The sequence below is a fragment of the Ovis canadensis genome, chromosome 21 (genome assembly GCF_042477335.2).
Source record: "Ovis canadensis isolate MfBH-ARS-UI-01 breed Bighorn chromosome 21, ARS-UI_OviCan_v2, whole genome shotgun sequence".
Taxonomy (NCBI): Eukaryota; Metazoa; Chordata; class Mammalia; order Artiodactyla; family Bovidae; genus Ovis; species Ovis canadensis.
Window position 1 is genome coordinate 26,950,275 of NC_091265.1, and position 22,849 is coordinate 26,973,123.

At 40.2% G+C, this 22,849-nt stretch overlaps 1 protein-coding gene across 4 annotated transcripts in view; it reads left to right on the plus strand.

The window, feature by feature from the left end:
• Positions 1–22,849, plus strand: part of DLG2 (discs large MAGUK scaffold protein 2) — a 2,361,423-nt gene that overhangs the window by 1,239,555 nt on the left and 1,099,019 nt on the right. For 3 of the 4 annotated variants that reach the window (XM_069564810.1, XM_069564812.1, XM_069564813.1), the window contains exon 1: positions 10,097–10,614. The exons of the other annotated variant lie outside the window; for it this stretch is intronic. In XM_069564810.1, the coding sequence (XP_069420911.1) occupies positions 10,537–10,614 (78 nt within the window). In that variant the 5' untranslated portion in view covers positions 10,097–10,536. Of the gene's footprint in view, positions 1–10,096; positions 10,615–22,849 lie in introns of those variants that run through there. 4 annotated transcript variants of the gene reach the window in all.

Genomic DNA, 22,849 nt, shown 5'->3' on the forward strand with positions numbered 1-22,849 from the left:
GACTTTGGTCCTGCTTTTTAATTGATTTTTGTATTCATAAGTCATAATTCTTGAATGTTCTATTTGGTACCCATTCTTTCTTGGCTGCTTTCTTGACGTTTTGTTACTTTGCTCCTCACTTATATCCATTCAGTTATCGATTCCTTTGATAGTTATTGCCATATTGATCTATATCTCCAGTTGTAGCAAAATGTAATTGTAAGCATGTGGGCAAATCACAACATGGGGATTTAGAACTACTATATAAATCCAGGATCCATGTGAGTTTTTATTTTTATGAAAAACATGTAAAATGAAAGGAGGTTCTGAGAAGACTCTCCAAAAAAACTATTTAGAAAGCTTCAGAAAATATTCATTTGGCTCAGAAAAGAGACACTTGTGAAATGGAAGGTCTTTAAGTTTATGAAAGATTTTTACAAGGGTTTGAAAACTGACATGTTTTCTGCACTAATGGAATAAGAAAATGAGGAAAGAACTTAAGAAGGTAGACTTCTTAACAATGAGGATGGTTGAATGCAGTCATAAAAAAGTTTTAAAAAAAGACAAAACATTCTCTGCTTCATAATACTAAGCATGTGTTCTCTGTCTAGACTATCATGGTTTCTTTTCTTATTTTGTGGGGGGGCTTCCCTGAAGATTAGAGGGAATAAAGACAACATTTTATTCATAATAAACAATAAAAACAACATTTTTATTGCACCCATACTGTGTGCCAAGTAGTGCTCTAACCAGTTTACTTGTATTATCTCATTTGAGCCTTTTTAACAACACAATGGCATAGTTTCCATTATTACCCCAATTTTATAGAATCACCATCACTTGGCAAGGTGACAAATGCGATGGTGGTTGTCTATCTCACAACTGACTTTAGCTAATTAATTATCATATGAGAATGACTTTTAAATAGCATTTTAATTAGGTGACTTCCTGGAAATCTCTTGCATGAAACATTCTATAATAAATCTTATACATACTGCTGTCAGATATGCTTATTAAACACTAAAACCTCATATGTAGGCCTGTTAAGTTCTCCATGTTTTATTTGGGGGTAGTGGGGGAGTGTTAAGTAAGAGCCAAGCCAGTTTGATTCTGTATGAAATGATGGGCAGAGCAGTGATTTCTTGAGCTGACTGTGATGTCCCAAGGGGTATATGGAACTCAGTGGGTCCTCTTGGGGTAAGAGTGTGGGGATTAGATGCCCATGCAGGTCAAGAGAGATGACTTAGGATCATCAAAGGAAGAAAAATGAAACTGAGAGCCCCATGTAAAATTGAAAACTTAAAAGAGTTCTCATTTAATGAGAGGACTTCTAAAAACTTCATACATTAGCTCAGGGATGCAATAATTCTATTACGAATAGAAAAGGTGTGTGTGTGGGGGGGGTGGTGGTGGTGGTGAATTTAACCCTTTTATGTGGACAGAATAACACTAAGCCAAATATATTAAACATGAAACTGCTCCTAAGCTAGTGAAATCTCTGGGCACCTAGCAGAAGAATGTGCAAAATTATTCTGTAGCAACAATTACACAATCAAAGGGCCCTGGGGCTCCCACAGGAAGTACAAGCTTGCTGAAGAAGATCTTAGAATAAAACTGTACAGTGACATGCAGAAACTAGAGACTGGGAGGGCTTGAAAAAGAAATATTTAGAATGCCTAGAAATGTAAATATATGTGTAATAATTCATTAAAAATAAACACTTTGTAGATAGGTAAAACAATAGATTTCCACTTTAGATAAAAATAATGAGATCTGAGACTATAACCCTGGAAGTGGCACAAAGAAGGAAGGAGAAGAGTAACAGGAAATATATGAAGCAGTAGAATGGGTTATATGAAAAGGTTCAGGAAAAATATAACAGGATTTTAGGAGGAGAGAACAGAGAGAATGAAGGCGAAGACATGTTAGAGGAAATAATGACTGATTTTTCTTATAATTAATTGGGTTCAAGAAACATAATGAATTCCAGGCAGAATTTTAGAAAAATATTGTATTGAAGCTACAGCTCAAAAAGACGAAAAGTCTTCAAACAAATCATAGAAGAGAGATATAGTCTTAAAATAGAGCAATTGGATTGACAGCAGACATCTTATCATAAAAAATAGACACCAGAAGAAGGTATGTGATAATGTCTTCAAAATACTGAGGGAAAATCATTGTCAATCTAGAAATCTTTATTTACCTATGCTATCCTTCAAACTCTAAGGTGAATGTAGACAGTTCAGGAAAAATATGAAAAGATTGAACATGGTTAACCATCACAGATTTTTGCAGAAATAGCTGTTAAAATATGTACAACAGTAAAAAGTAAAACTCAGAGAGCTAGGATGCTAACAATCATGATGAGAACATAGATTAATAAACCTGGGAGTTATTTTGACTATTAATTATAAACTAATAAATACTGGTGATAATAGTGACATGTTCTGTCAGAAATAGTACTACTGCAACAAAATAAAATTAAAATACTATCAAATAATAACATGGAATATTGGGTATAATATTAAAATCACCAATTGTGCAACTTTACAAACATTAATTTGAAAAGTTAGGTCAAATGAAAAGGATAATTGGCATTTTCTCTTTCAATATTTATTATAAAGCACAATAATCAAGATAATGTGGTATTAGCATGGGTAAATTAAAATAGATTAAAAAAAAGAACCCAGAAATAATTAAATGCACACTTGTATGATCTAGACATATAACTCAGGAGTTTTACAAGTCAGTGAGGAAAAGGAATAACATTTCCATATATGAGCATAAATATGTACTTACATGACGGTGGTTTAGTGCTTAGTCGTGCCTGACTCTTGCAACCTCGTGGACTGTAGTCCTCCAGGCTCCTCTGTCCATGGGATTTTGCATGCAAGAATACTGGAGTGGGTTTCCATTTCCTTCTCCAGGGGATCTTCCCAACCCAGGGGTCAAACCCTGATCTCTAGCATTACAATCAGTCTCCTGCCTTGCAGGCGAATTCTTTACCAACTGAGCCACAGGGAAGCCCTTGTACATACCTACATACATACATACCTACATACCTACATACATCTAGACAACTGGCCATACATATGGGGGCAGGACAAACAGGTTTCCATGTTACACCATAATTTCCTTTTAAAAAATGAAGACTTAATAGAAAATATAAAATGATAAACTTATAAACTTGTATAGGGAAAAAATTCAGATACCAAATGTACACACATAAAGGTAAACACTGATGAATTTGAGTACATAAGAATGTGCATGATGAAACAAATGGGATTAAAAGACAAGTCAGAGTGTTGGACCAGAGATTTTCAGTACATGTAACAAACAAAGAATTAGTGTCCAGAAAACATAAAATACTTCTAAAAATCAGTAAGGGATAACCTAATTTTAAAATGAGCAAACACTATGAATAGAAGGAAGTTCAAATAGACGTAAATATATGGAAAAAAAATGCTAGACCTCACCAGTAATTAAGAAAATGCACATCAAAACTACAGGTAGGGCTTCCCTCGTGGTTCCGTGGTTAAGAATCTGCTTGGCAGTGCAGGAGACACAAGTTCAATCACTGGTCCTGGAAGATCCCACACGCTGTGGAGCAGCTAAGCCTGTGTACCACGACTATTGAAACATGACTGCTGATCCTGTAAACCGTAGACCCCATGCTCCACAAGAAGAGAGCTCACTTCAATGAGAAGCTGATGCATTGCAGCTAAGAGTAACCCTTGCTAGCTGAAGCTGGAGAAAAGCACCCCCCACCCCAAGCAGTGAATAAAAGTAGATAAATAAATAAAATTATTTTTTAAAAAACTACAAGGAGAAACATTGTATACTGTTTAACATATTAATAGCTGATTCTAATGGGTCATCTAGAATAAAGAACTCATCTAAACTACTAATAATGTCAATTTAGAAGAAATTTGTAATAAAACTTCAAATTGTACACATCCTATTGTCCATCAATTGTATTTTTAATATATTTTTAATTGGAGGACAACTGTTTTATAAGATTGTGCTGGCTTCTGTCATACATCCACAGGAATCAGCCATTGGTATACATCTGTCCTCTTCCTCTTGATCGTCCCTTCTATCTCCTACCCCATCTCACCCCTCTAGGCTGTCACAGAGCACTGGGGGGAGGCCCCTGTGTCCTACAGCAAATTCCCACTGGCTATCTATTTTACATGTGGTAATATATATGTCACCTTGGCACTCTTTCAATCTGCCCCATCCTCTCCTAACCTCACTGTATCTACAAGTCTGTTCTCTGTGTCTGCATCTCCATTGCTGCCCTGCAACTAGGTTCGTCAATGCCATCTTTCTAGATTCCATGCTGCTGCTGCTGCTAAGTCGCTTCAGTCGTGTCTGACTCTGTGAGACCCCAGAGACGGCAGCCCACCAGGCCCCCCCATCCCTGGGATTCTCCAGGCAAGAACACTGGAGTGGGTTGCCATGTCCTTCTTCAATGCATGAAAGTGGAAAGTGAAAGTGAAGTCGCTCAGTCATGTTCGACTCTTCATGACCCCATGGACTGCAGCCTACTAGGCTCCTCTCTGTCCATGGGATTTTCCAGGCAAGAGTACTGGAGTGGGTTGCCATTGCCTTCTCCTCTAGATTCCATACATGTGCAGTAATATAAAATATTTGTTTTTCTGTTTCTGACTTACTTCACTCTGTAAAACAGGCTCCAGGTTCATCCACCTCATTAGAATGGACTCAAATGCATTTTTTCATGGCTGAGTAACATTTCATTATATGCACCACAACTTCTTTGTCCATTCATCTGTCAATAGACACCTAGGTTGCTTCTGCATCCGAGCTGTTGTAGATAGTGCCACAGTGAACACGCATCTCTTTCAGCTACGGTTTTCTCAGGGTATACGGCCAGTAATGGGATGGTTGAGTCATACGATAGTTCTGTTCCTACTATCAATTACATTTTGAGGTATCTACTCTTTTAAAATTGCATGTGTTTAAATTTAAATAAAGTAGAAAAATGTTTCTTGAGCATTATTTTGGGATGAAGTTGAGGTAGAGTGGATTGAGGTGGGAGATTTTGATTATATTATGAAGATTTTACTTGTTTAAAATGAATGAATCAAATATGGCAGTATGTTAACATTTATTAAATATAGGTGGTATGTACATGTGTGTCAAACTACCTTATGTCTCTGGGTGCCTAAATATATAATGATTAAACATTTAAAGGAAAGGAAGGTGAGATATTCAAACACCAAAGAATGATTTTGATGATTTTGAGAACAGAATCAAAGAAGTAGGCTTAGCCTATTATAATTAGAGTTAGCGGGCTTATTCTTTGTAGTGGCTCAAACATTTTTTCACACATATCCATGAGTGGTTGATTCTTTGAGACAGAAATACAACTAATTGCAACTGGGCCAGTGGTTGTTATGTTTATATACAAACTAGAGTGACCATTTCCCCTGCGATCCATACAGATAAAACGTGCTGAAAGAGTGAGCTATTCCTTTGCTTTATATGTACATTGACACTAATTATTGCACTTTTCTAGCTGACATTCATTACTGGGCTTATATACAAACCAAAAAGCAGTAATTTTCTTTCTGAACTCCCACATTATTTTTCACACATCTGTTGTTATGCCATTTTGCATTGAAATTTATTCTTTTATACATCTATGTCCCCAACTCTATATGACTCCTTGAGCGGAGGGCTTTTATCTTATTCAGTTCCATTTTTGTGAATAACTATTGCTTACCTTTTTAATCATATAAGTAATAACATGGATATATTCTCATGGTAGAAGATACGAATGTTATACAACAGACCAAACTGTAACTGTTTTTATCCTCGCTATTCACTACCATCTATAGAAGTAGCTAACATCAACATTTTGACATCCCTGCAAATTAAGTTAAATATTATGTTTATCTTCTTTTAGTCATAAATTCTATGTAACATGTTCTTGACACCTGCTGTTTGATAATAGACTAATAAAGGATATTAAGGGCTATCAAGAATATATATCATATATACAAACAAATATTTAAATGTTTATTGGTTTTATACATAAACTTTTTATGTTTCAAACATGTATTTTCTTTAGTATATACCATACACCTAACCTATATAGCTTTTCAAGCTACCAGATATTAGTTCCTAGGGCTTAATACTTTCTGCTTTTATAATTATCTAGGATATATTTAGATGACTTTTAAAAGAAAATCACGTGTGTACTAGGCAGAACATGTTGTTGTATAATCTTAATGGCTTGATTTAAATATTGCGTTTGCCTTGAGAATTCAAAGGAGACTCACACAGTGCGTGTGTTGAGGCATGAACCAAAAGCTGCTTAAAAGGATTAATGTTGCATCTCAAACTCAGCTGCACTGGTAGGTTTCTGTCATATGAGAGGTATTAAAAATGAAATTATAAAGGAAAAGTTCTGATGATATACAGATGGAAAGCATCTGAAAAACTTGTTTTCCATACACAGAAGAGCTGCAAGTTATTTGTCTCAGTCAGCAGAACAATGGTTAGAGACTATTAAGATTTATTTGGGCAGCTGCCACCTTCTTTGTAGCAGGCACACCTGCTCAGTGAGAGCCCAGGGAAGATGATTGTATAACTCTGGCAATGGCTTCATTCCATCGACATGAAACCATCTTTTACCACTGAAAATTGTAGATATGCTTCTAATGCCTCTTCTAGACTTTTCAAGTTTGTGGATTCTCTTACTTTGCTACAGACATATTCAAAAAATATATTGTGAATACTTACATTGTTAAGCATTTGTCTAACGTGACTGTGGCCCCTGACTACAAATGACCTATTTCACACTGCCTTCTATCTCTGAATGCCTATTTAAGGAACAATAGTTATTATTATTTTTAAAGTTAAATCTTAGCTGGTAGGCCCAATTTACTTTCTTAAGAGCTCCATCCTATAAAAGTTGATAAAGCTTCTAGGTCAGGTATGTGCAAAAGGTCATTAAATGTTCAATATAAAAGCAAAGGGCTTCCCTGGTGGCTCAGTGGTAAAGAATCTTCCTGCAGTGCTGGAGACATGGGTTTTATCCCTGGGTTGGGAAGATCCCCTGGAGAAGGAAATGGCAGCCCACTCCAAGTATTCTTGCCTGGGAAATCCCAAGGACAGAGGAGCCTGGCACAGGGTCACAAAAGTGCTGGACACAACTTAACGACTAAACAACAAGAACTTAAAAGCAAAACTAACCAACAAAATGATCAAGCATTAAAGATCTCACCAAGACCCAATTTTAGTGACTTAGAAAATCTTAACTTATGAAGAAAGTATAAAAATTATTTTATGATTGGCATCCCATCAGAGTAAATTAACATTCTTTGATTTCCCCTATGATATCAGTGATTTGAAAGCTCAATGTTTTTTTTTCTCACCTCTTTATTGTCAAATTCCATCTTAAAATGTTAGAAACAGAAGTTTCTACTCATTAATTTAGGGACAATTTCCTCCCTCCTCTTTTTATCGACTTTATTCTGTTAACTGAATAGTCTTTTAACTACACAGCTTAGACAGACTTGTATGCAGGAATAATGAATACCTCTAACATCGCAGCAATATTGGGGTAAATTGTGGTCCTGTTGAGTAACTCTTTGAAAGCTAAGCAGGAGTTATCATTTATTTGTTGGATTTCTGTGGCACTTTTTTTCCCAAAGAGTACAAGGTGTGATGTGGTGAATTTTGCACAGGGGTTGTCTAAGAGCGTCAAAAGGAAATGAAAGGAAAGTAGAGTTTGTAGGAAGAACACAGACGAATGGTAACAGCTTATGGCAAAACCAAACCCCAGGTGGCGGTTAGGCATGGTGAAAAAGGTGGAAGAGTCCAGGCCGAGTCATTTTACCAGAGCCTATGCCTCTGGTGAGCGCAAGACAGTTCTTTTTCATTGCAGGCAGAGGGACCCCTTCCAGGGCCCAAAAGGGGCTCTCGTCTAACACGTGGACACGCATGCTGACAAAGCAAGAGACTTTATTGAGAAGGGGCGCCTGCATGGAGAGGAGGAGGGTCAGGGAACCTAGGAGGACTGCTGTGCCATGTGGCTCGCAGTCTTGGGTTTTATGGTGATGGGATTAGTTTACAGGTTGTGTCTGGTCAATCATTCTGACTCAGGGTCCTTCTGGATGGTGCACATGTTGCTCAACCAAGATGGATGCCAGCAAGAAGGATTCTGGGAGGTGGTGGCCAGCAAGAAGGATTCTGGGAGGTGGTGGCCAGCAAGAAGGATTCTGGGAGGTGGTGGCCAGCAAGAAGGATTCTGGGAGGTGGTGGCCAACAAAAAAGATTCTGGGAGGTGGTGGCCAACAAAAAAGATTCTGGGAGGTGGGAGGACACATGGAGTCTCCTTTTGACCTTTCCCAAACTTTTCTGGGTTAGTAACGGCTTATTAGTTCCATGTACCTTACCAAGACCTCTTGTAAAATCGCTCCTGCCAACAGCCCACTACGGTGCCTGGCCCCGGGCGGGCGGTTTCAGTCAGTGTTCCCCATACTCATGTGAAGACCCTCAGACTCGGAATCAGAATTACAGATGCACAGGGCAGGAAGGGGGCCTGAAAAATGTTTTGCCCAATTCTCTTATTTTACAGATGAGGCAAATCCAAGCACAGAGGAAACAAGGAAACAATTTAGAAAAAAAGCCAGGGTTAGAACCCAGATTATTTGTTTATTCAATAAACATATACTGAATGTATTGTGCTCAGCATTCTTCTAAGCACGAGGTTTCCCGTAGTGAGTTAACATGGACGTGAGTCCTGATCCTACATTCTCTTGTTCCATTTCCAATTGCTTAGAAGGATGTTCAGTGTACTTTATAAAACAGTTGAATGGAGACCCAGTCCTCTGGGGGTAAAGCTCAAGTGACTTATCATGAGAGAAGGGAGTTCTTTTCCATTTATTCGTGTTTCAACATTGTCCTTGGTCAACAGGTGCTCCTAGGGCATGTCTATTAGATCAGCTGGAAAACATTTATTGGACTGAGCCTCATTTGTATATCAGTGGAAAGAAGGTTTTCCTTGCTGAGATGAACAATTTATTTTTGTCCTCTAGTAAGATGGACAAAGTCTTAGCCATTCTCTCTCATCAGAAGACACACTTGTCTTTTAAAATTGACTTTACCTTTAAAATGTCTCATAATAATCTAAACCCTATGTAAAATAATTTAACCCTAGAAAAATAATTGAAAAGGCTTTCTTGGTGGCTCAGTGGTAAAGGATCCCCCTGCCAATGCAGGAGACGCAGGTTCAATCCCTGGGTTGGGAAGATATCCTGGAGAGGGATGTGGCAACCCACTCCAGTATTCCTGCCTGGGAAATCCCGCAGACAGTGGAGCCTGGCAGGCTACAGTCCATGAAGTTGCAAAAGAGTTGGACAAGACTAAGCAACTAAACAACAACCAAGATAATTGCAATTGGAAGCACATGGTGGTAGAATTAAAGGAGAGAATTCCTCAGAGGAGCCTGGTTTAAGACTTGCCATAAATCTTCCTATTCAAAAGTGGTATTAAATCCCCCATTTAACAATAGATATCACTGCAAGAAAACTCTGGGGTTTTAAAAGGAAAAAAGGAGTCAACTGTTCTGTTTTAGTGTCAAGGTAGATTTAAGCCCCTCCCCTTTACTCAGTCTTCAGGCAGAAAACCTGGGCTTGTAAAAGCAGCCCAGGTGGTTTCAGCGGTGGAGCCAAAGAGTTCAAAAGCTGAGGACCTTCACTCTGGCATTTAGGGAATACGCCTCATCCTGTTCACCTCGCCGTTTGTCCTGGGGCCAACCTCAAAGAAATAAAATGGTTTTGGTATTTTTCTTGTAAGCTGTGGAGAAGACTGGTTGGGAGGCAGGGATAGGGCTTTACGTGGCCCCAGTGGACTTGAGGAGGGGGGCAGAGGAAGGTCGCTTTGTTTCCAGTCCCGCTAACAGCCCTTTATTCTCGGGGCTTCGGGGCAGGCTCCGGCCCCGGGGGACACCTGTTTGTGCCCGCAGGGCCGCGTCCGTGGTGGTCTCCCCCCTCCCGCGTGCCCGGCAGCTCCAATTATTGGCTGCTTTACCTGCGGGGCTGGGTGTGGATGCGTCTTTGCGCGGCCACCGCCGCCAGCACGCACTGTCGAGGCCGAGGGAAGCCAGGCGAGGGGGCCACTGCCCGGAGCCCAGGGCGACCGGACTGCAGCTGCCCTTCCTCCTGCCACGCGTGGACTTTGGTGGTGAACAAGAGCCCAAGAACTGCAAGACGGATACTCAGCCGCCTGGATGCGCGTGTGCGCCGGCGGGGAAGGCAGCGCCCGCCCGCCCCCCTCGCGCGGACCTCCCGCAGGCGGGATGTGAAGGTACCTGCGGACTGGCCGGCCCGGACTGCCTGCCCCCGGCCCCCTCCCTCCCTCCTCCCGCCCTCGGCCTCAGCTCGCCAGCATGAGAGGCACTGAGAAAGCAACAGCCTGCAAGTGACAGCTCCAGACCGATTCCCCCCGCTCCAGATCTGCGAGCCGAGCTGGGAAGTTGATTGTGCAGCCGCTTCACCGCGAATCCCTTCCGTTGGCAGCGCTATGTTCGCCTCTATCTGGTATGCCAAGAAGCTGGGTCGCAGGTTCGTGCACAACGCCAGGAAGGCGAAATCCGAAAAGGTAGGGAATGCTTGGAGATGAAGATTACCTTTTCGGCTTTGCCAACTGCCTGCTCTGGACTGCTGGTCTTGAGTACAGACGCAGTTTTATGTTTTTGGTTTTTTTTTTTTTTTTCCGCTCGGGATGAGAACCTGCCTCTCGCTGGCATGTAGACCATGCCGCTCACAGAAAGGGGGAACTCCTGGAGCCTGGCTTCCTGGGGGCGGGGAGAGGGGTTTGGTGGTGGTCCAGTAGAGTCATTAGCTATTCAAAATATTTGGTGAAACCGTCAATTGATGGTGTCTCAACAGAGACTTGGTATTCTTTTAAATGGCACAGGGTGAAAGCAATTAAGCAGCTGAAATCTTTGCTTCTTCAGGGAGCTCTCTAGTAAACTTGTTGCTACCAGTGGATTATTTTTATGACTATAATGGTTGGTTCTGCAAGGGGCATGATAAATCCCTGAGCCTCCCTCCAGTTCTTGCATCCTAGTGTATGTCATCGGAGCACATATTTGGGACTCTGCCTGACATTGACCAGACTCCACAGGGGTGCTTGCTATCTTCTCAAATCAACAAAGCCATCATTTCAAAAGTGTTTACAATGAGCAAGAATTCTATTTATAATCACATAGTCCTGTCCACTTAGAGAATGGCTTTGTATTTCTTTTATTCAGCATGACTGGTTGTTTCTAGAGAACCTCTATGTAGATCTGTCTCATGAGTTATCTTTCTCTAAGAAATTAACATGGCCTGTAAGTCCCCAGATGCAAAACAAGCTTACGTCTCTAATTTGACTCAGGCTTTCAGAGGCACTGGCCAAATGGTCAATGTTTAAGAAATCAGTATCCAATTTGGTGATGGGGAAACTTCCAAAGACAATATTTTGTGGAGCTAAGATTGTTCCATATTACTTTGAGGATGTGATCTTTGGCCCAGCATCCTTTCTGACTTAGATCTACTCTTGAGATTGATCCAGAGGTGGTTTTCCTGGCCTGTGGCACAGCCCTTGCTCTCAGCTGCAAAGATTGCTTCACTGCAACTTGCTATCTGTTCCTTCAGAGTGGGATTGTTGATAATATGAACAAGAATTCAGTGATAAGCCAAGATATGACCGTTTGTAGTGTGAGAAGAGAAAAAAATCCTTCGAGTTCTGATTTTAGCGTTGTAGCCTTTCAGAATGTCCAGATCTGAGGATTGTATACTGTTGACCGACTTATTAAGTAGCACTTGGGCTGGAAGTGTAGCATGGGGAGACAAAGGTGGAGTAGAATTGATTCCTTTTTTCCCATGCATCACAGGTAAAATGATTACAAGCCTGATTATCATGTACTAGCATCATATATATTGGGTTTCGAGGGGTTTGCTTTGTTTTGTTTCTCTTTTAGGAAAGAGACTTGAAAGTGACTCTTTTATTGGAGCAAGTGTTTTGAAAAAGTGCCTTCTTATGAAAATTACAGGTTGTATGGATGAAGGGTCTGTCAGGGACCACGAATGGCTCTGAAAGCCACTGGGAGATAATGCCTTATGCCGAATTGGTATGCACAGGAAAGCTGAATCTCCCAGTGACACTTATTTCAGGCTTGGGCCTGAGTGTGGAGAATGCCAGCTCAATGAAATTCAGTGTACAGAAATTAAAGGCTCTAACACAGGCTTCTGCTTCTTGAGTGTAGGAAGAAGCTAGTAAGGGGCCTTCAGTATCTCCATTTCATTTCTGAGAACAAGCAAGAAGAAACCAGGTATGGGGTTAAGGAGCTTTAATACTTTATCTTAGAGATAATATTTTGTCCTACTCAGAAAGTAGGAAAATCAGCATTAGAGAACTGAGGTTTTGCTCCTTGAGTGATAAAGACTAAAGGAAAAATTAACTCTAATGTCCTCTGTTAGTCAGGGGAGCTAGAGGAGTTAATTCTGAACACTAAGTGATAATAACTAACATGAAAACAGCATCTCAATTTTTTTTTCCCCATGGAATTTATATTCACAGAGTTCCTGGAATAAATTAAAAGGTGTGCTGCCTTGAACAATGAACAACAAGGCCCCCACTTGGTGCTTAGTGAATGGGAATAGTTTATTCTGGGGACTTCATTTTATCATGTGGCTTATTTAAAGCCAACTATGTGAATTAAGGTTTTGTCCAGTGATTACAGTAATATACTTCAGCTGAGAAAGCAGTTAACAAATGATACTGCAAGCTGGATGAATTCCTATAATGTATTACTGTAACAGCAGAGATCATATAGTTGCAAACAGGAAGGGGAATAGATGTTGCTGACTGTATGTTGTCATGCTTTATTATAAAAAGAAGGAAGAGGTATAAAGCAAGATGATCATTGAGTTTTCTGTAGAAAATGACCAGTATACTTAAATGTGAAAGAACTATTGATAGATTCAGAGCAGGTTTTAGCATTTGGGGGTATAAATTATATCAGAGGCAGCCCCTGTGATTTTGTTTCAGTACCTTCTATAAATTTGGGCTTCTTTTTGCAATAGGTAACAGTTTATTTTCTCCTCTTCTAATGGAAAAAAAAAAAAAAACCTACACCCATCATAGCCTATCAGGCCCACTTTAGCTTTCAGGTGTGGTTGGAAAGTATATTCCTCAAGGCTGAGGTTAATTGAAAAGCTAATTGGGAATGTGCAAGCCTAAATGCCATCCCTAAACAGGCAGTGTGCCTTATTCCTGGTTGCCTGGTCTACCGTTTTACCTCATCTAATGCCAGCAGAATTAACAGCAGCATGGAATGTAGTAATAATGGTAATAGCAATCACAGCAGTAACAGTATTAACAAGAGTCCCTCTTTATACACACATCATACAGCAGCTGCTTTAGGCTGTGGAGTTTCACTTAATTCTATAAGGTAGACATGATTTTTCTTGAGTCCTAGAGAGAAGAGTAGTTTGCCCAAGGTCATAGAGTTTGTGGGACCTAATAGTGCTAGGATTTGAAACTGAGTTTATCCAGGCTATTCTAAAAATGACTCTTTGAGTCCATAGCCCTCTCTTCCATCCACCTATCATTCACCTGTCTTAATAAGTCATGAGGCTCACAGAATCAAAGTTACTGATCCTGTAACTCAACCCCCTTATTTCAGACAAGATTGTGCCTAAGCTGTCTTCCATAGACAGTGGTCTGCCCTGTTATTAAAACTTTACACTCTTTGTCCTCTTTAGATAAGTGTCTCAAGCTATTATCTAGGCACCCATTACTCCTTTTAACTACTAGTAATTGTTATATTATTGTAAGCTAAACAATGGCATGTGTATTCATTGTTTATCCTGTAAAAACCAAAGATATCTTTTGTCAAACACACACACACACACACACACACACACACACTTAAATGCTAGGCAACTGTAGATACACTCTTTTTAGAATAAGTCAAAGATATTAGCTAATTCACATTGTCATTGTTCTAAAAAAGAAAAAAGGCTCTTTGCTATTCTTTAAAAAGACAGTATGTGCATACCAACAAATTCTATGAATGAAATGATTTTTAATGTGATATGAAATCAAGACTGTCTGGCTGCAATAGAATACCTTCATTCACATTTTTTTTCTCCATGTAATTAATTCAGAAATTAGTGTCTTGTAAGCTTGTTTGCCACATTTCATCTTAAATTGCTTAATTTAGTCTATCTCTAGTTGTATTACTTTAAAAGGGCCGCTTTAAGATAAATTGAACTGCAATTTCTGATGGCATAATCATATACAAGAAAGAGTGTAAAACACTTTAAGTTGTGAACTTTCACTTCTGCATAGCTTTGCTTTTGATTTTTATATTTTTACTTTCAAGCATATGCCACGAAAAGTAAATGCATGATGCATTTAGAAAAGACTGGCATCAATACCCATCATCTAATAGACACAACTGTGGATGAGCTTGGCAGTGAAATATATCCTATGAGTGGTGTAACTGAGCACGAATATTCTGACAGCAGGCAATATTCACCTTGGAGAATTCATTAAGAACCAGTTCACTGGTTCTAGCCTCCTCTCCATCTAATCCAAACATATCAATTCAACAGAACCCCAAATAAAGGGAAATGTAGTAATGCATTTGCTGTCAATATGGCCAACAAAACAGCCTACTGTCCTGGGTGATGCTGGTGGGGCAATAACGAGCACTGGGTTTAAGGTGAGGAATTAGAGGGAATTATAGTCCCGTTCTTTGTTATTTAGCCTGAAACCAGCTCTTTTCCAAATAGAAGTAACACCTGTGCTTCGGCAGAACCCCAGTGTCTCAGGATACCCTCCAATTTGCTTGCCAAGTCTGCCTGGCCCATCCTGATACAGCCTCTGCTTTTTCCCGTGCTCTAAATCAGCATTCTGAACTATATTCAAATTCCTGAGTGTCTCATGCTTTTCCTAGCTTCTCAGATTTTGCTTATCCTCTTTGACTGACTAGTGACCCACTAGCCATCTCCTGACTCTACACTTAGATGACTTCATCATTAGTAGGAAACTTCCCTTGGCCCCTGCAAGCCTGAGATGAATCTTGCATCGGTTCCTACAGCCGCTTGTATATTAATTGTTATTGTCCTTATTTCTCATTAGAAAGTGGATTCTCTGAAATGAAGGACTATGCAGTCTTTTGCACCATATCTCTGGGGCCTAAAAGAATGCATGGAATATCTCATATCCTATTTCATTGACTGTGGGTTGTTCTCATTTGCAAGGTATATATCATTTTTTTTGTCTACAACAAAGAAAAAGATTGTCAATGCAATTATAACATATCAACCGCAAGATTTCAATGCTTTCAGAGATGTTAAAATATGGGAAAATAGTTTATTTTTAGAATCAATGAAGTATGACAATGCTGAAAGAATAATGAATGGGTTTATTTTGAGGATTAAATGATTTAATATAAGTAAAATGTGTAAAGGTTATACTTGCTATTAAATCACTTATTTCTTTGCAAATCATAATAATAATCTGCATAGGGAAATCTGTTAGTTATAAAATATACATTTTTTCCTGTGCTGGCTGGAGTCAACCAGCATTATGTAGATGGTTCTGGATTTAGGAAAGTAAATAGAAAATGAAAAATAAGGTTATAGAAGAAACTGATTAAAAGCCACAGTCAAACTGGAGCCATTTAGGTTGCAAACCGGAAATCTTTAAGAAGCCTCCTGGCTTCTCACTATGCATTTATATGTCTAAACAACAACAATAGTTAACTGTTGAATTCTTTCTATGAACTGAGAACCGCGCTTATACAAGGTTCTAGTGAGAGCATCACTCTTATTAATTTTTAGAACAAAACCACATCACCAGTAGGTGGCTGGGATTAGACTGGGTGGCTAATCATGGAGCTTAGTCTCTTAATTAGTAAGCAGTGCTCTGTATGGATACAAAGAATACTGCATATTGTATGCTGTATATTATACTCTCTCTATATATGTATATATTTGCAATGACCTAGATATCAAGTTTATTTTTACCTATGAAAGATATAAGAAGTGAATTTAAATGCAGAATCTGAAATTGAGCTTAGGCGCAAGAAGAAATGTCCTGATGTTGAAGATTCTTCAGTCCTCTGTGAATGATAGAATCTTGCTGTGTCTATTTTTGCCTCCTGGCAGATTGAAGAGTAGCCTGACCTGGAGAGAGGGATGGACAGATTGTCCTCTCAGGTCTCTCTCTCAGAGCTTCTGAGAGCTCATCGGTCGTGAGCAGCAGCATGACTCAGCGCCAGTGTCTGTCTGGCTGTAGTGACAGAGAGGACAGGTGTTTGTCCATGCTAAATGCAGCCCTGCTGTTCTCCCCTGTCACCTGGCAGGGGAAGCAAGCAGCAAAATGGACAGTAGCACCTGTTCCGAGGTCCCAGAATGGATGCCCACCTTGGAAAAGTCCAAGGCACAGCTGCAAGCAGAGTAGGGAGGGAGACAGAGGCAAAGGACAGGATCAGAGAAATGGTGAAGATGGAGGAGGGACAGAGTGGGCTGGAAAGGAAGAAAACAGGCCACAAAACCACTGCAAAATTGTTGTGAAGTAGTTCAGTCACGTCCGACTGTTTGCGACCCCATGGATTGTAGCCTACCAGGCTCCTCCATCCATGGGATTTTCCAGGCAAGAGTACTGGAGTGGGGTGCCATTTTGCCAGTACCTATTTATTGAGCAGTTCACTCAAGCACTATGATATGCCCTCATCTCATTTAATCCTCACTACAACCTTGTAAGATAATCTTGTTATTAGCACCCATTTTACATGGGTGATGAAGAGACTGAGGTGTAGCATGTGACAGAATTTGCCCAAGGTCATAAGAAGTGGTACCAGTGAATTGACCTGGCTGAATTCAGAGCCTGTCACCCTAACCACTCAGACTCTGTCCTTTTTAAAGTAATCTTGGATTGAGTGAGACAGTGATGTGGAGAAAGACTGGACCAACACAACGGCCGTCTTCTCATCAACCTGTGCTTTATCTCTTTTGAGTAACTATGTGGCTAGGTAGAAGACCGGATTTCTTTTCAAGGGTTCTCCAGGAACCATCCGTCCGGTTTACATAATTTCAGTTGCAGATTGCTTTTGTTTACTTTGATTTGCTTACCCTCAATGTACCTTTAGAATGGTCTTCCTCTACCTGGTATCATTCAGTGGTGTTTATTATACTGGGTGATGAAGATGTAAGGGAAGCTTTCCCATCTAGCAGTGATGATCATTGTAGAGATAAACTTAATAATCAGATAACGTACACATTTCATTATTTGCATATCTATTATATTTATGGGGTTAATGGAATAACCATGCCTTGTAGTATTAACTAATTTTAAATAATCAAATTTTCCCAAATAAATTATTAAATTGTTAATTATTAAATCATGAAATTCGGCCCCTCCCCACCCCTGCAGGGTGCCTGGGACATAGTAAGCTCTAAATAAACCCTGGCTGAACGTCTGAGCTGCACAGGAACAAGACCTACTTAGGGGTCAGTAGGCCTGTATGTTAACTGGCCCTGTCCCAACCATCTGTGCCACCTTGGCTAAAGTCTCATAATCTCTTTGGACCTGAGTTCTTCATCTGCGACCAAATTCCTTCCAATTCTCATGTTCTTTGAATTCTAATCCTGATTTGCTCTAAGAGTCTGTTGAGTCTTTAAAGGATTTGATCTTGTTCGTCTTTGTACTCTCAGCACCTAACACAATGGCCAGCGCAAAGCAAAACTAATAAAATTAATGTCAAATCAATGTACACAAAAGGCCAACAGTGTCTTTAACCATTAACAAGAAGACTATAATGGAGAATCTGCCGAATTTCAAGGTGGAAGCAAAGTAAGAGATACGCAGGGACTTTTCTTTCTTTACTGCCTTGTAAAGAAAAGGGAATAGGAGACACTTTTACAGCCCTGGGGCTGAAGGCTCCTGCCCCTTGCTTTCTCACTCCTTGCCACTAACGTGGAAGCGAAACAAACAGTAGCTGCAGAATTCCAGTTCTCTTCAACCACCACCAAGGAGATGTCAAACTGTAACATTTTCCAGCTGCTTTGTCCCACATGCCGAAAGATTACAGGTTTATGTCTGAGCGTGGAATGTTTATTTCTTGCACTTTCTTAATCTGAAAATTCTAGTTATGTTGAGTATCCTTGCCCCATTTGTTGTGGACTGAATTGTGTGTCCCTCATCCTTGTTTTGGAGAAGGAGATGGCAATCCACTCCAGGACTATTGCCTGGAAAATCCCATGGACAGAGGAGCCTGGTAGGCTACAGTCCATGGGGTCACAAAGAGTCAGACATGACTGAGTGACTCCACTTTCACTTTCATCCTTGTTTTAAAGCCCTAACCCCCAGTGTGATCTAGGAGAATGGAGATAAGGCTTTTAGGAGATAATTAGTGAGGTCTTAATCTAATAGGATTAGTGGCTTTACAAGAGGAAAGAGATCTGTGTGTGTCTCTCTCTACCCTGTGAGGATATAGCAAAAAAGGAGCCATCTGCAAGTCCAGGAAGAGCTCTTAGTAGAAATCAAACCCTGCCAAAACCTTGATCTTGGACTTCTCGTCCTCCAGAAGTGTGAGGAAGTGTGTTCTGCTGTTTCAGCCACCCAGTCTGTGGCATTTTGTGATGGCAGCCTCAGCAAACTAATAAGCCATGGCTGAATGTCTGAGCTCCACAGGAACAAGACCTAGTTGGGGGTCTTACAAGGTGATGTTCATTTTGTTGTGCCCAGGGCCAAAGTGTCATTGCAAGGGAGACATATGCTACCAGTTTAGTACTCTTTTTAATCCAAAGAATTTAATTCTAATAAATATAAAGCTTCTACAGTGCCAGTATCTGCTAGGAAGGGTTGTTAAAATTAGAAATATAGTAAGAAAAAGGGTATGATGTAGAAGCTAAAGGGAAGTAATGAACTGCTTTTAGGGGATCACTGTGCTTGTCTTCATGTTCTGTGGTCTAACCAAGAAAGCAACATATTTTATCAAATTTGGTAACTATTCAGCCAGCAGATTTAAAATATGAATATAAAATAGAACTCATCAAATACTATTCTTCCTTTGACCACCTCCTTGTTGCTCTAGGTTACTCTAATTTATAAACAGGCTTGATTTGCTTTTCATACCATCAACTCTACAGTTCTCTACGGGAGAAAGTTTCTCTACAGGAGAAAGTTTCCACCTTGAGGAGGGCTTCTGACCTTTCCTCAAAGATTATAGCAAAGTATGATGAAATGAGCACTGTCCAAGTTAGGAGGTCAGTGTCCACAGTGTTCATGGCCCTAGTGGTATCAAACTGTCGTTTCACATGGAAAGTTTTGGTGATTAGCATGGGAAGGGTGGATACTGATGCACTGTGGGAGAGGAAAAGGTATTGGAGGTGGGAGAATTGGAGGGGGTGATACTTGGGAGAGCATAAGAAAATTAAAAAAATATTTGTTTTCTCTGAACACCATTCTGACTTAAGACTAATTTCATTGTTTTCTAAGCTCGTTGGATAAGGTCTTTGTCATCTTTACTGACCTCTTTGCTTCATACATTTTGTGAATCCTCTTGTTGGCACATCTAAGAAGAAGAAGATGCAGTGGAAGATCGCAGAGTCAAGTTTGAATTTGACTCAACACCTTACTGGTTGGGTGACCTTAAGCAAATAAATAGATCTTTTTAATTACGAGTGTTCTCACATGTTAAAAATAGCGATAAACGTCCTTGCACGGTTTTCTGATTCAATTAAAAATTGCGTGTAAGGTGTCTAGTCCTGTGGGACCCTTGGTATTTCCTTTCCTCCCTCCCTGTCTCTCCTCCCCTTCCTCCCTTGCTTCCTTCTCTCTTTCCTTCCTTTTCCTTCCTTCTTCCCTCCTTCCCTCTGCATCTATTTCTTCCTTCTGTTCATTTCAATACTCCGCATTGTTATAAAAGGATGCCAAGCAGCTTTTGATAACTTTTGCATTAATGACTCCATTTACTCTACTACCCCCTTGGGTTTCAGAATGGACTTGCCCTCCCATCCCGGTTTTATAGACTCAGGAAACTGTATCTCTGCCGCTGATTAGGCAGCGGGGGCAGAGGAGGAGAAGTTGCTGAAGAGACCATCGTAAGTGAAAACTGTCAGTATGCTGACTATGAGGGAATTCATGGTTTCTCTTTCTTTTGAATAAATCCTAGGAAATCCTTATAAAAAGCACCCCACCACCTTCTTTCCCACACCTCTACTCTCTCAAAACACACTGAATTTTCTGAGAGTGATTTTCTATGTTTGGTGAATGTCAGTCAAGGCACGTTACTTCTCATCTGAAGTGAAAGAACTTGTACGGAATGAGCCAAGGAGCTCATCTCCCAGCTGGTAACTGTATCACATCCCCTTTAGAGCTCTATTTTAGGTCTGGGGGTGAGGGGCGGAAGAGGAAAGCAAGAGCTCCATGCAGTGTTACACTGAATTTCATAACCTGAAAGAACATTACTTTTGTAAATGAGAGTAGTAACATTAATGACCACTTCAGTTCAGTTCAGTCTCTCAGTCATGTCCTACTCTTTGCGACCCCATGAATCGCAGCACGCCAGGCCTCCCTGTCCATCACCAACTCCCGGAGTTCACTCAGACTCACAGCCATCGAGTCAGTGATGCCATCCAGCCATCTCATCCTCTGTCATCCCCTTCTCCTGCCCCCAATCCCTCCCAGCATCAGAGTCTTTTCCAGTGAGTCAACTCTTCGCATGGGGCGGCCAAAGTACTGGAGTTTCAGCCTTAGTATCATTCCCTCCAAAGAAATCCCAGGGCTGAGCTCCTTCAGAATGGACTGGTTGGATCTCCTTGCAGTCCAAGGGACTCTCAAGAGTCTTCTCCAACACCACAGTTCAAAAGCAGCAATTCTTTGGCGTTCAGCTTTCTTCACAGTCCAACTCTCACATCCATACATGACCACAGGAAAAACCATAGCCTTGACTAGACGGACCACTTATTGAGCCCTTATTATTATCACAAGTCACTACTCTAAGATTATACATTTTCTAACTCAGCTAACCCTCCAATGATCTGATGGGCTAAGCACAGAAAGGTCAATTAAGGTGCACAAAGACGCACAATTAGCGAGTTCTGGAACCAGGATTTAAACCCAAGCAGCCTGGGTCTGAGCCTGCGTGCTGAAGCACGGTGCCACAGTATTTCCCTTGTCTCTGAGTCTCCATTCAGCGTGAGGCTGGGAGAGTTTCTTGCGCAGTGTTAATTGTTGGAAGCCAGTGCTTTGAGATTTGAACCCAGATCTTCTGATTGCCAGTGTCTCCCTTCTTCTAACAGGACACCTAGTGGCTCTCCACACCATTGAGATGAGCGCCCCTACATTTATGTCCCAGGATCAGATCTCAAGGAGTTTCGAGTGTTGCCCTTGGAGTCTAAGTTAAACAGCTGCCGACAGGTTCCTTCCATTTCACCAAAAGGATTTTCAATTGTATTCATATTGAATGGTGGTATTAATAACACTTTGATATTTTCAGTAAATAATTTATCCAAATTCATCTTGACTTCTAAGCCCTGCTTCCATTAAAAAAAAAAAAAAAGTCATCCAACAAGATGGCTTTTGGAAAACAATTCCACACCAGTGGTTGCATTAATTGCTACTTTGGAGGTTCCTGCTGTGAATTGAATGGAGCCACTTTGGATCTGTTTCTTAGGAATAACCATCTTTATTACCTCTGCTCTAAGATGCACAGTTTTGAGATTTTTAGAGGAAAATATCTTCACTAATCTCTTTCTGTTTTCCATTTTTATTCCATAAGTAATCCCTTTCATTGTTACCACCATTTCTAATGTTCTCAGATTTAATTATGGAGGGTATGGGATGTTATAGGACATTGTCTCCTCTTGCTCTCTCAGCATATAACATTTCTGTTAACTCCCCAAGTGTAACATTTTGAATATCATGTTTAATTCAGATATGATCCATTATTTTATTAAAGTTGTATTTTTCCCCTAGCGTATCTCTAGAATTTGCAAGAGCTCAATGGAAATGGCTTATGTGATACACAAGTAAGAATTTCTTTTCGTATCTCATTTCTGCAGCATTTTGAGCAAAGCAGGATGAAGTGCAGCATAATGAAACGGTGCTTGTTGGCAGTTATGAACTGCACCATGCATTTTAGAAAACACATTTAAATACATTTCCGATTAATTTATGCTTTTTCTCTCCTGGTTTCCTATAATTCACCTGTCTGGTTGTCCTCAGCAGTTTCAAAGTCATATTGTTTTTTTCACGTCTCCAGATTGACCCCAGGCTGGCCCCAGTAGAATAAAATCCAAGTAGATGTGCATTCTGTGGCCTTCTAAGGCAATTAGCAATTCAACAATGCTTATTTGTCCCTTGGTATTGAATAAAGACTTTTTTGCACACTACTGCTACTAATACGATGGTAGGATTTATGAAGAATACAGAAATGATCAAGCCATGGTCTGTATGCTAAGGAAGTTTAGGTATAGGTTAGGAAAAAATGAAACATGCAAGATTAAAGAAATTTGCAGGTGAGCTTTAGTAGGATAAATAACATTTATTTCTTCTGCCTTGCCAAACCCTCCTGTGCTTTTTTTTTTTTTTTTTTTTGCTGAATCTTAGCATTCTAGAGCTACAGGATCGTGCCTGATTGCAAACCACCTGGCATAGACCTTATTCATAGAGCCCTGCTTTCCAGGATTAGAATGAAACCCACCTGGTCTGATTCTGCTCTTCGGTAGCATGTGTGGACATGCAGTGTCCTTCTAAGAAAAAAAAATGTCTTAAGGAAACTCTGCTTATTTTTAATGTTTCTGTTAAGATATATTGAGACAGAAGAGCG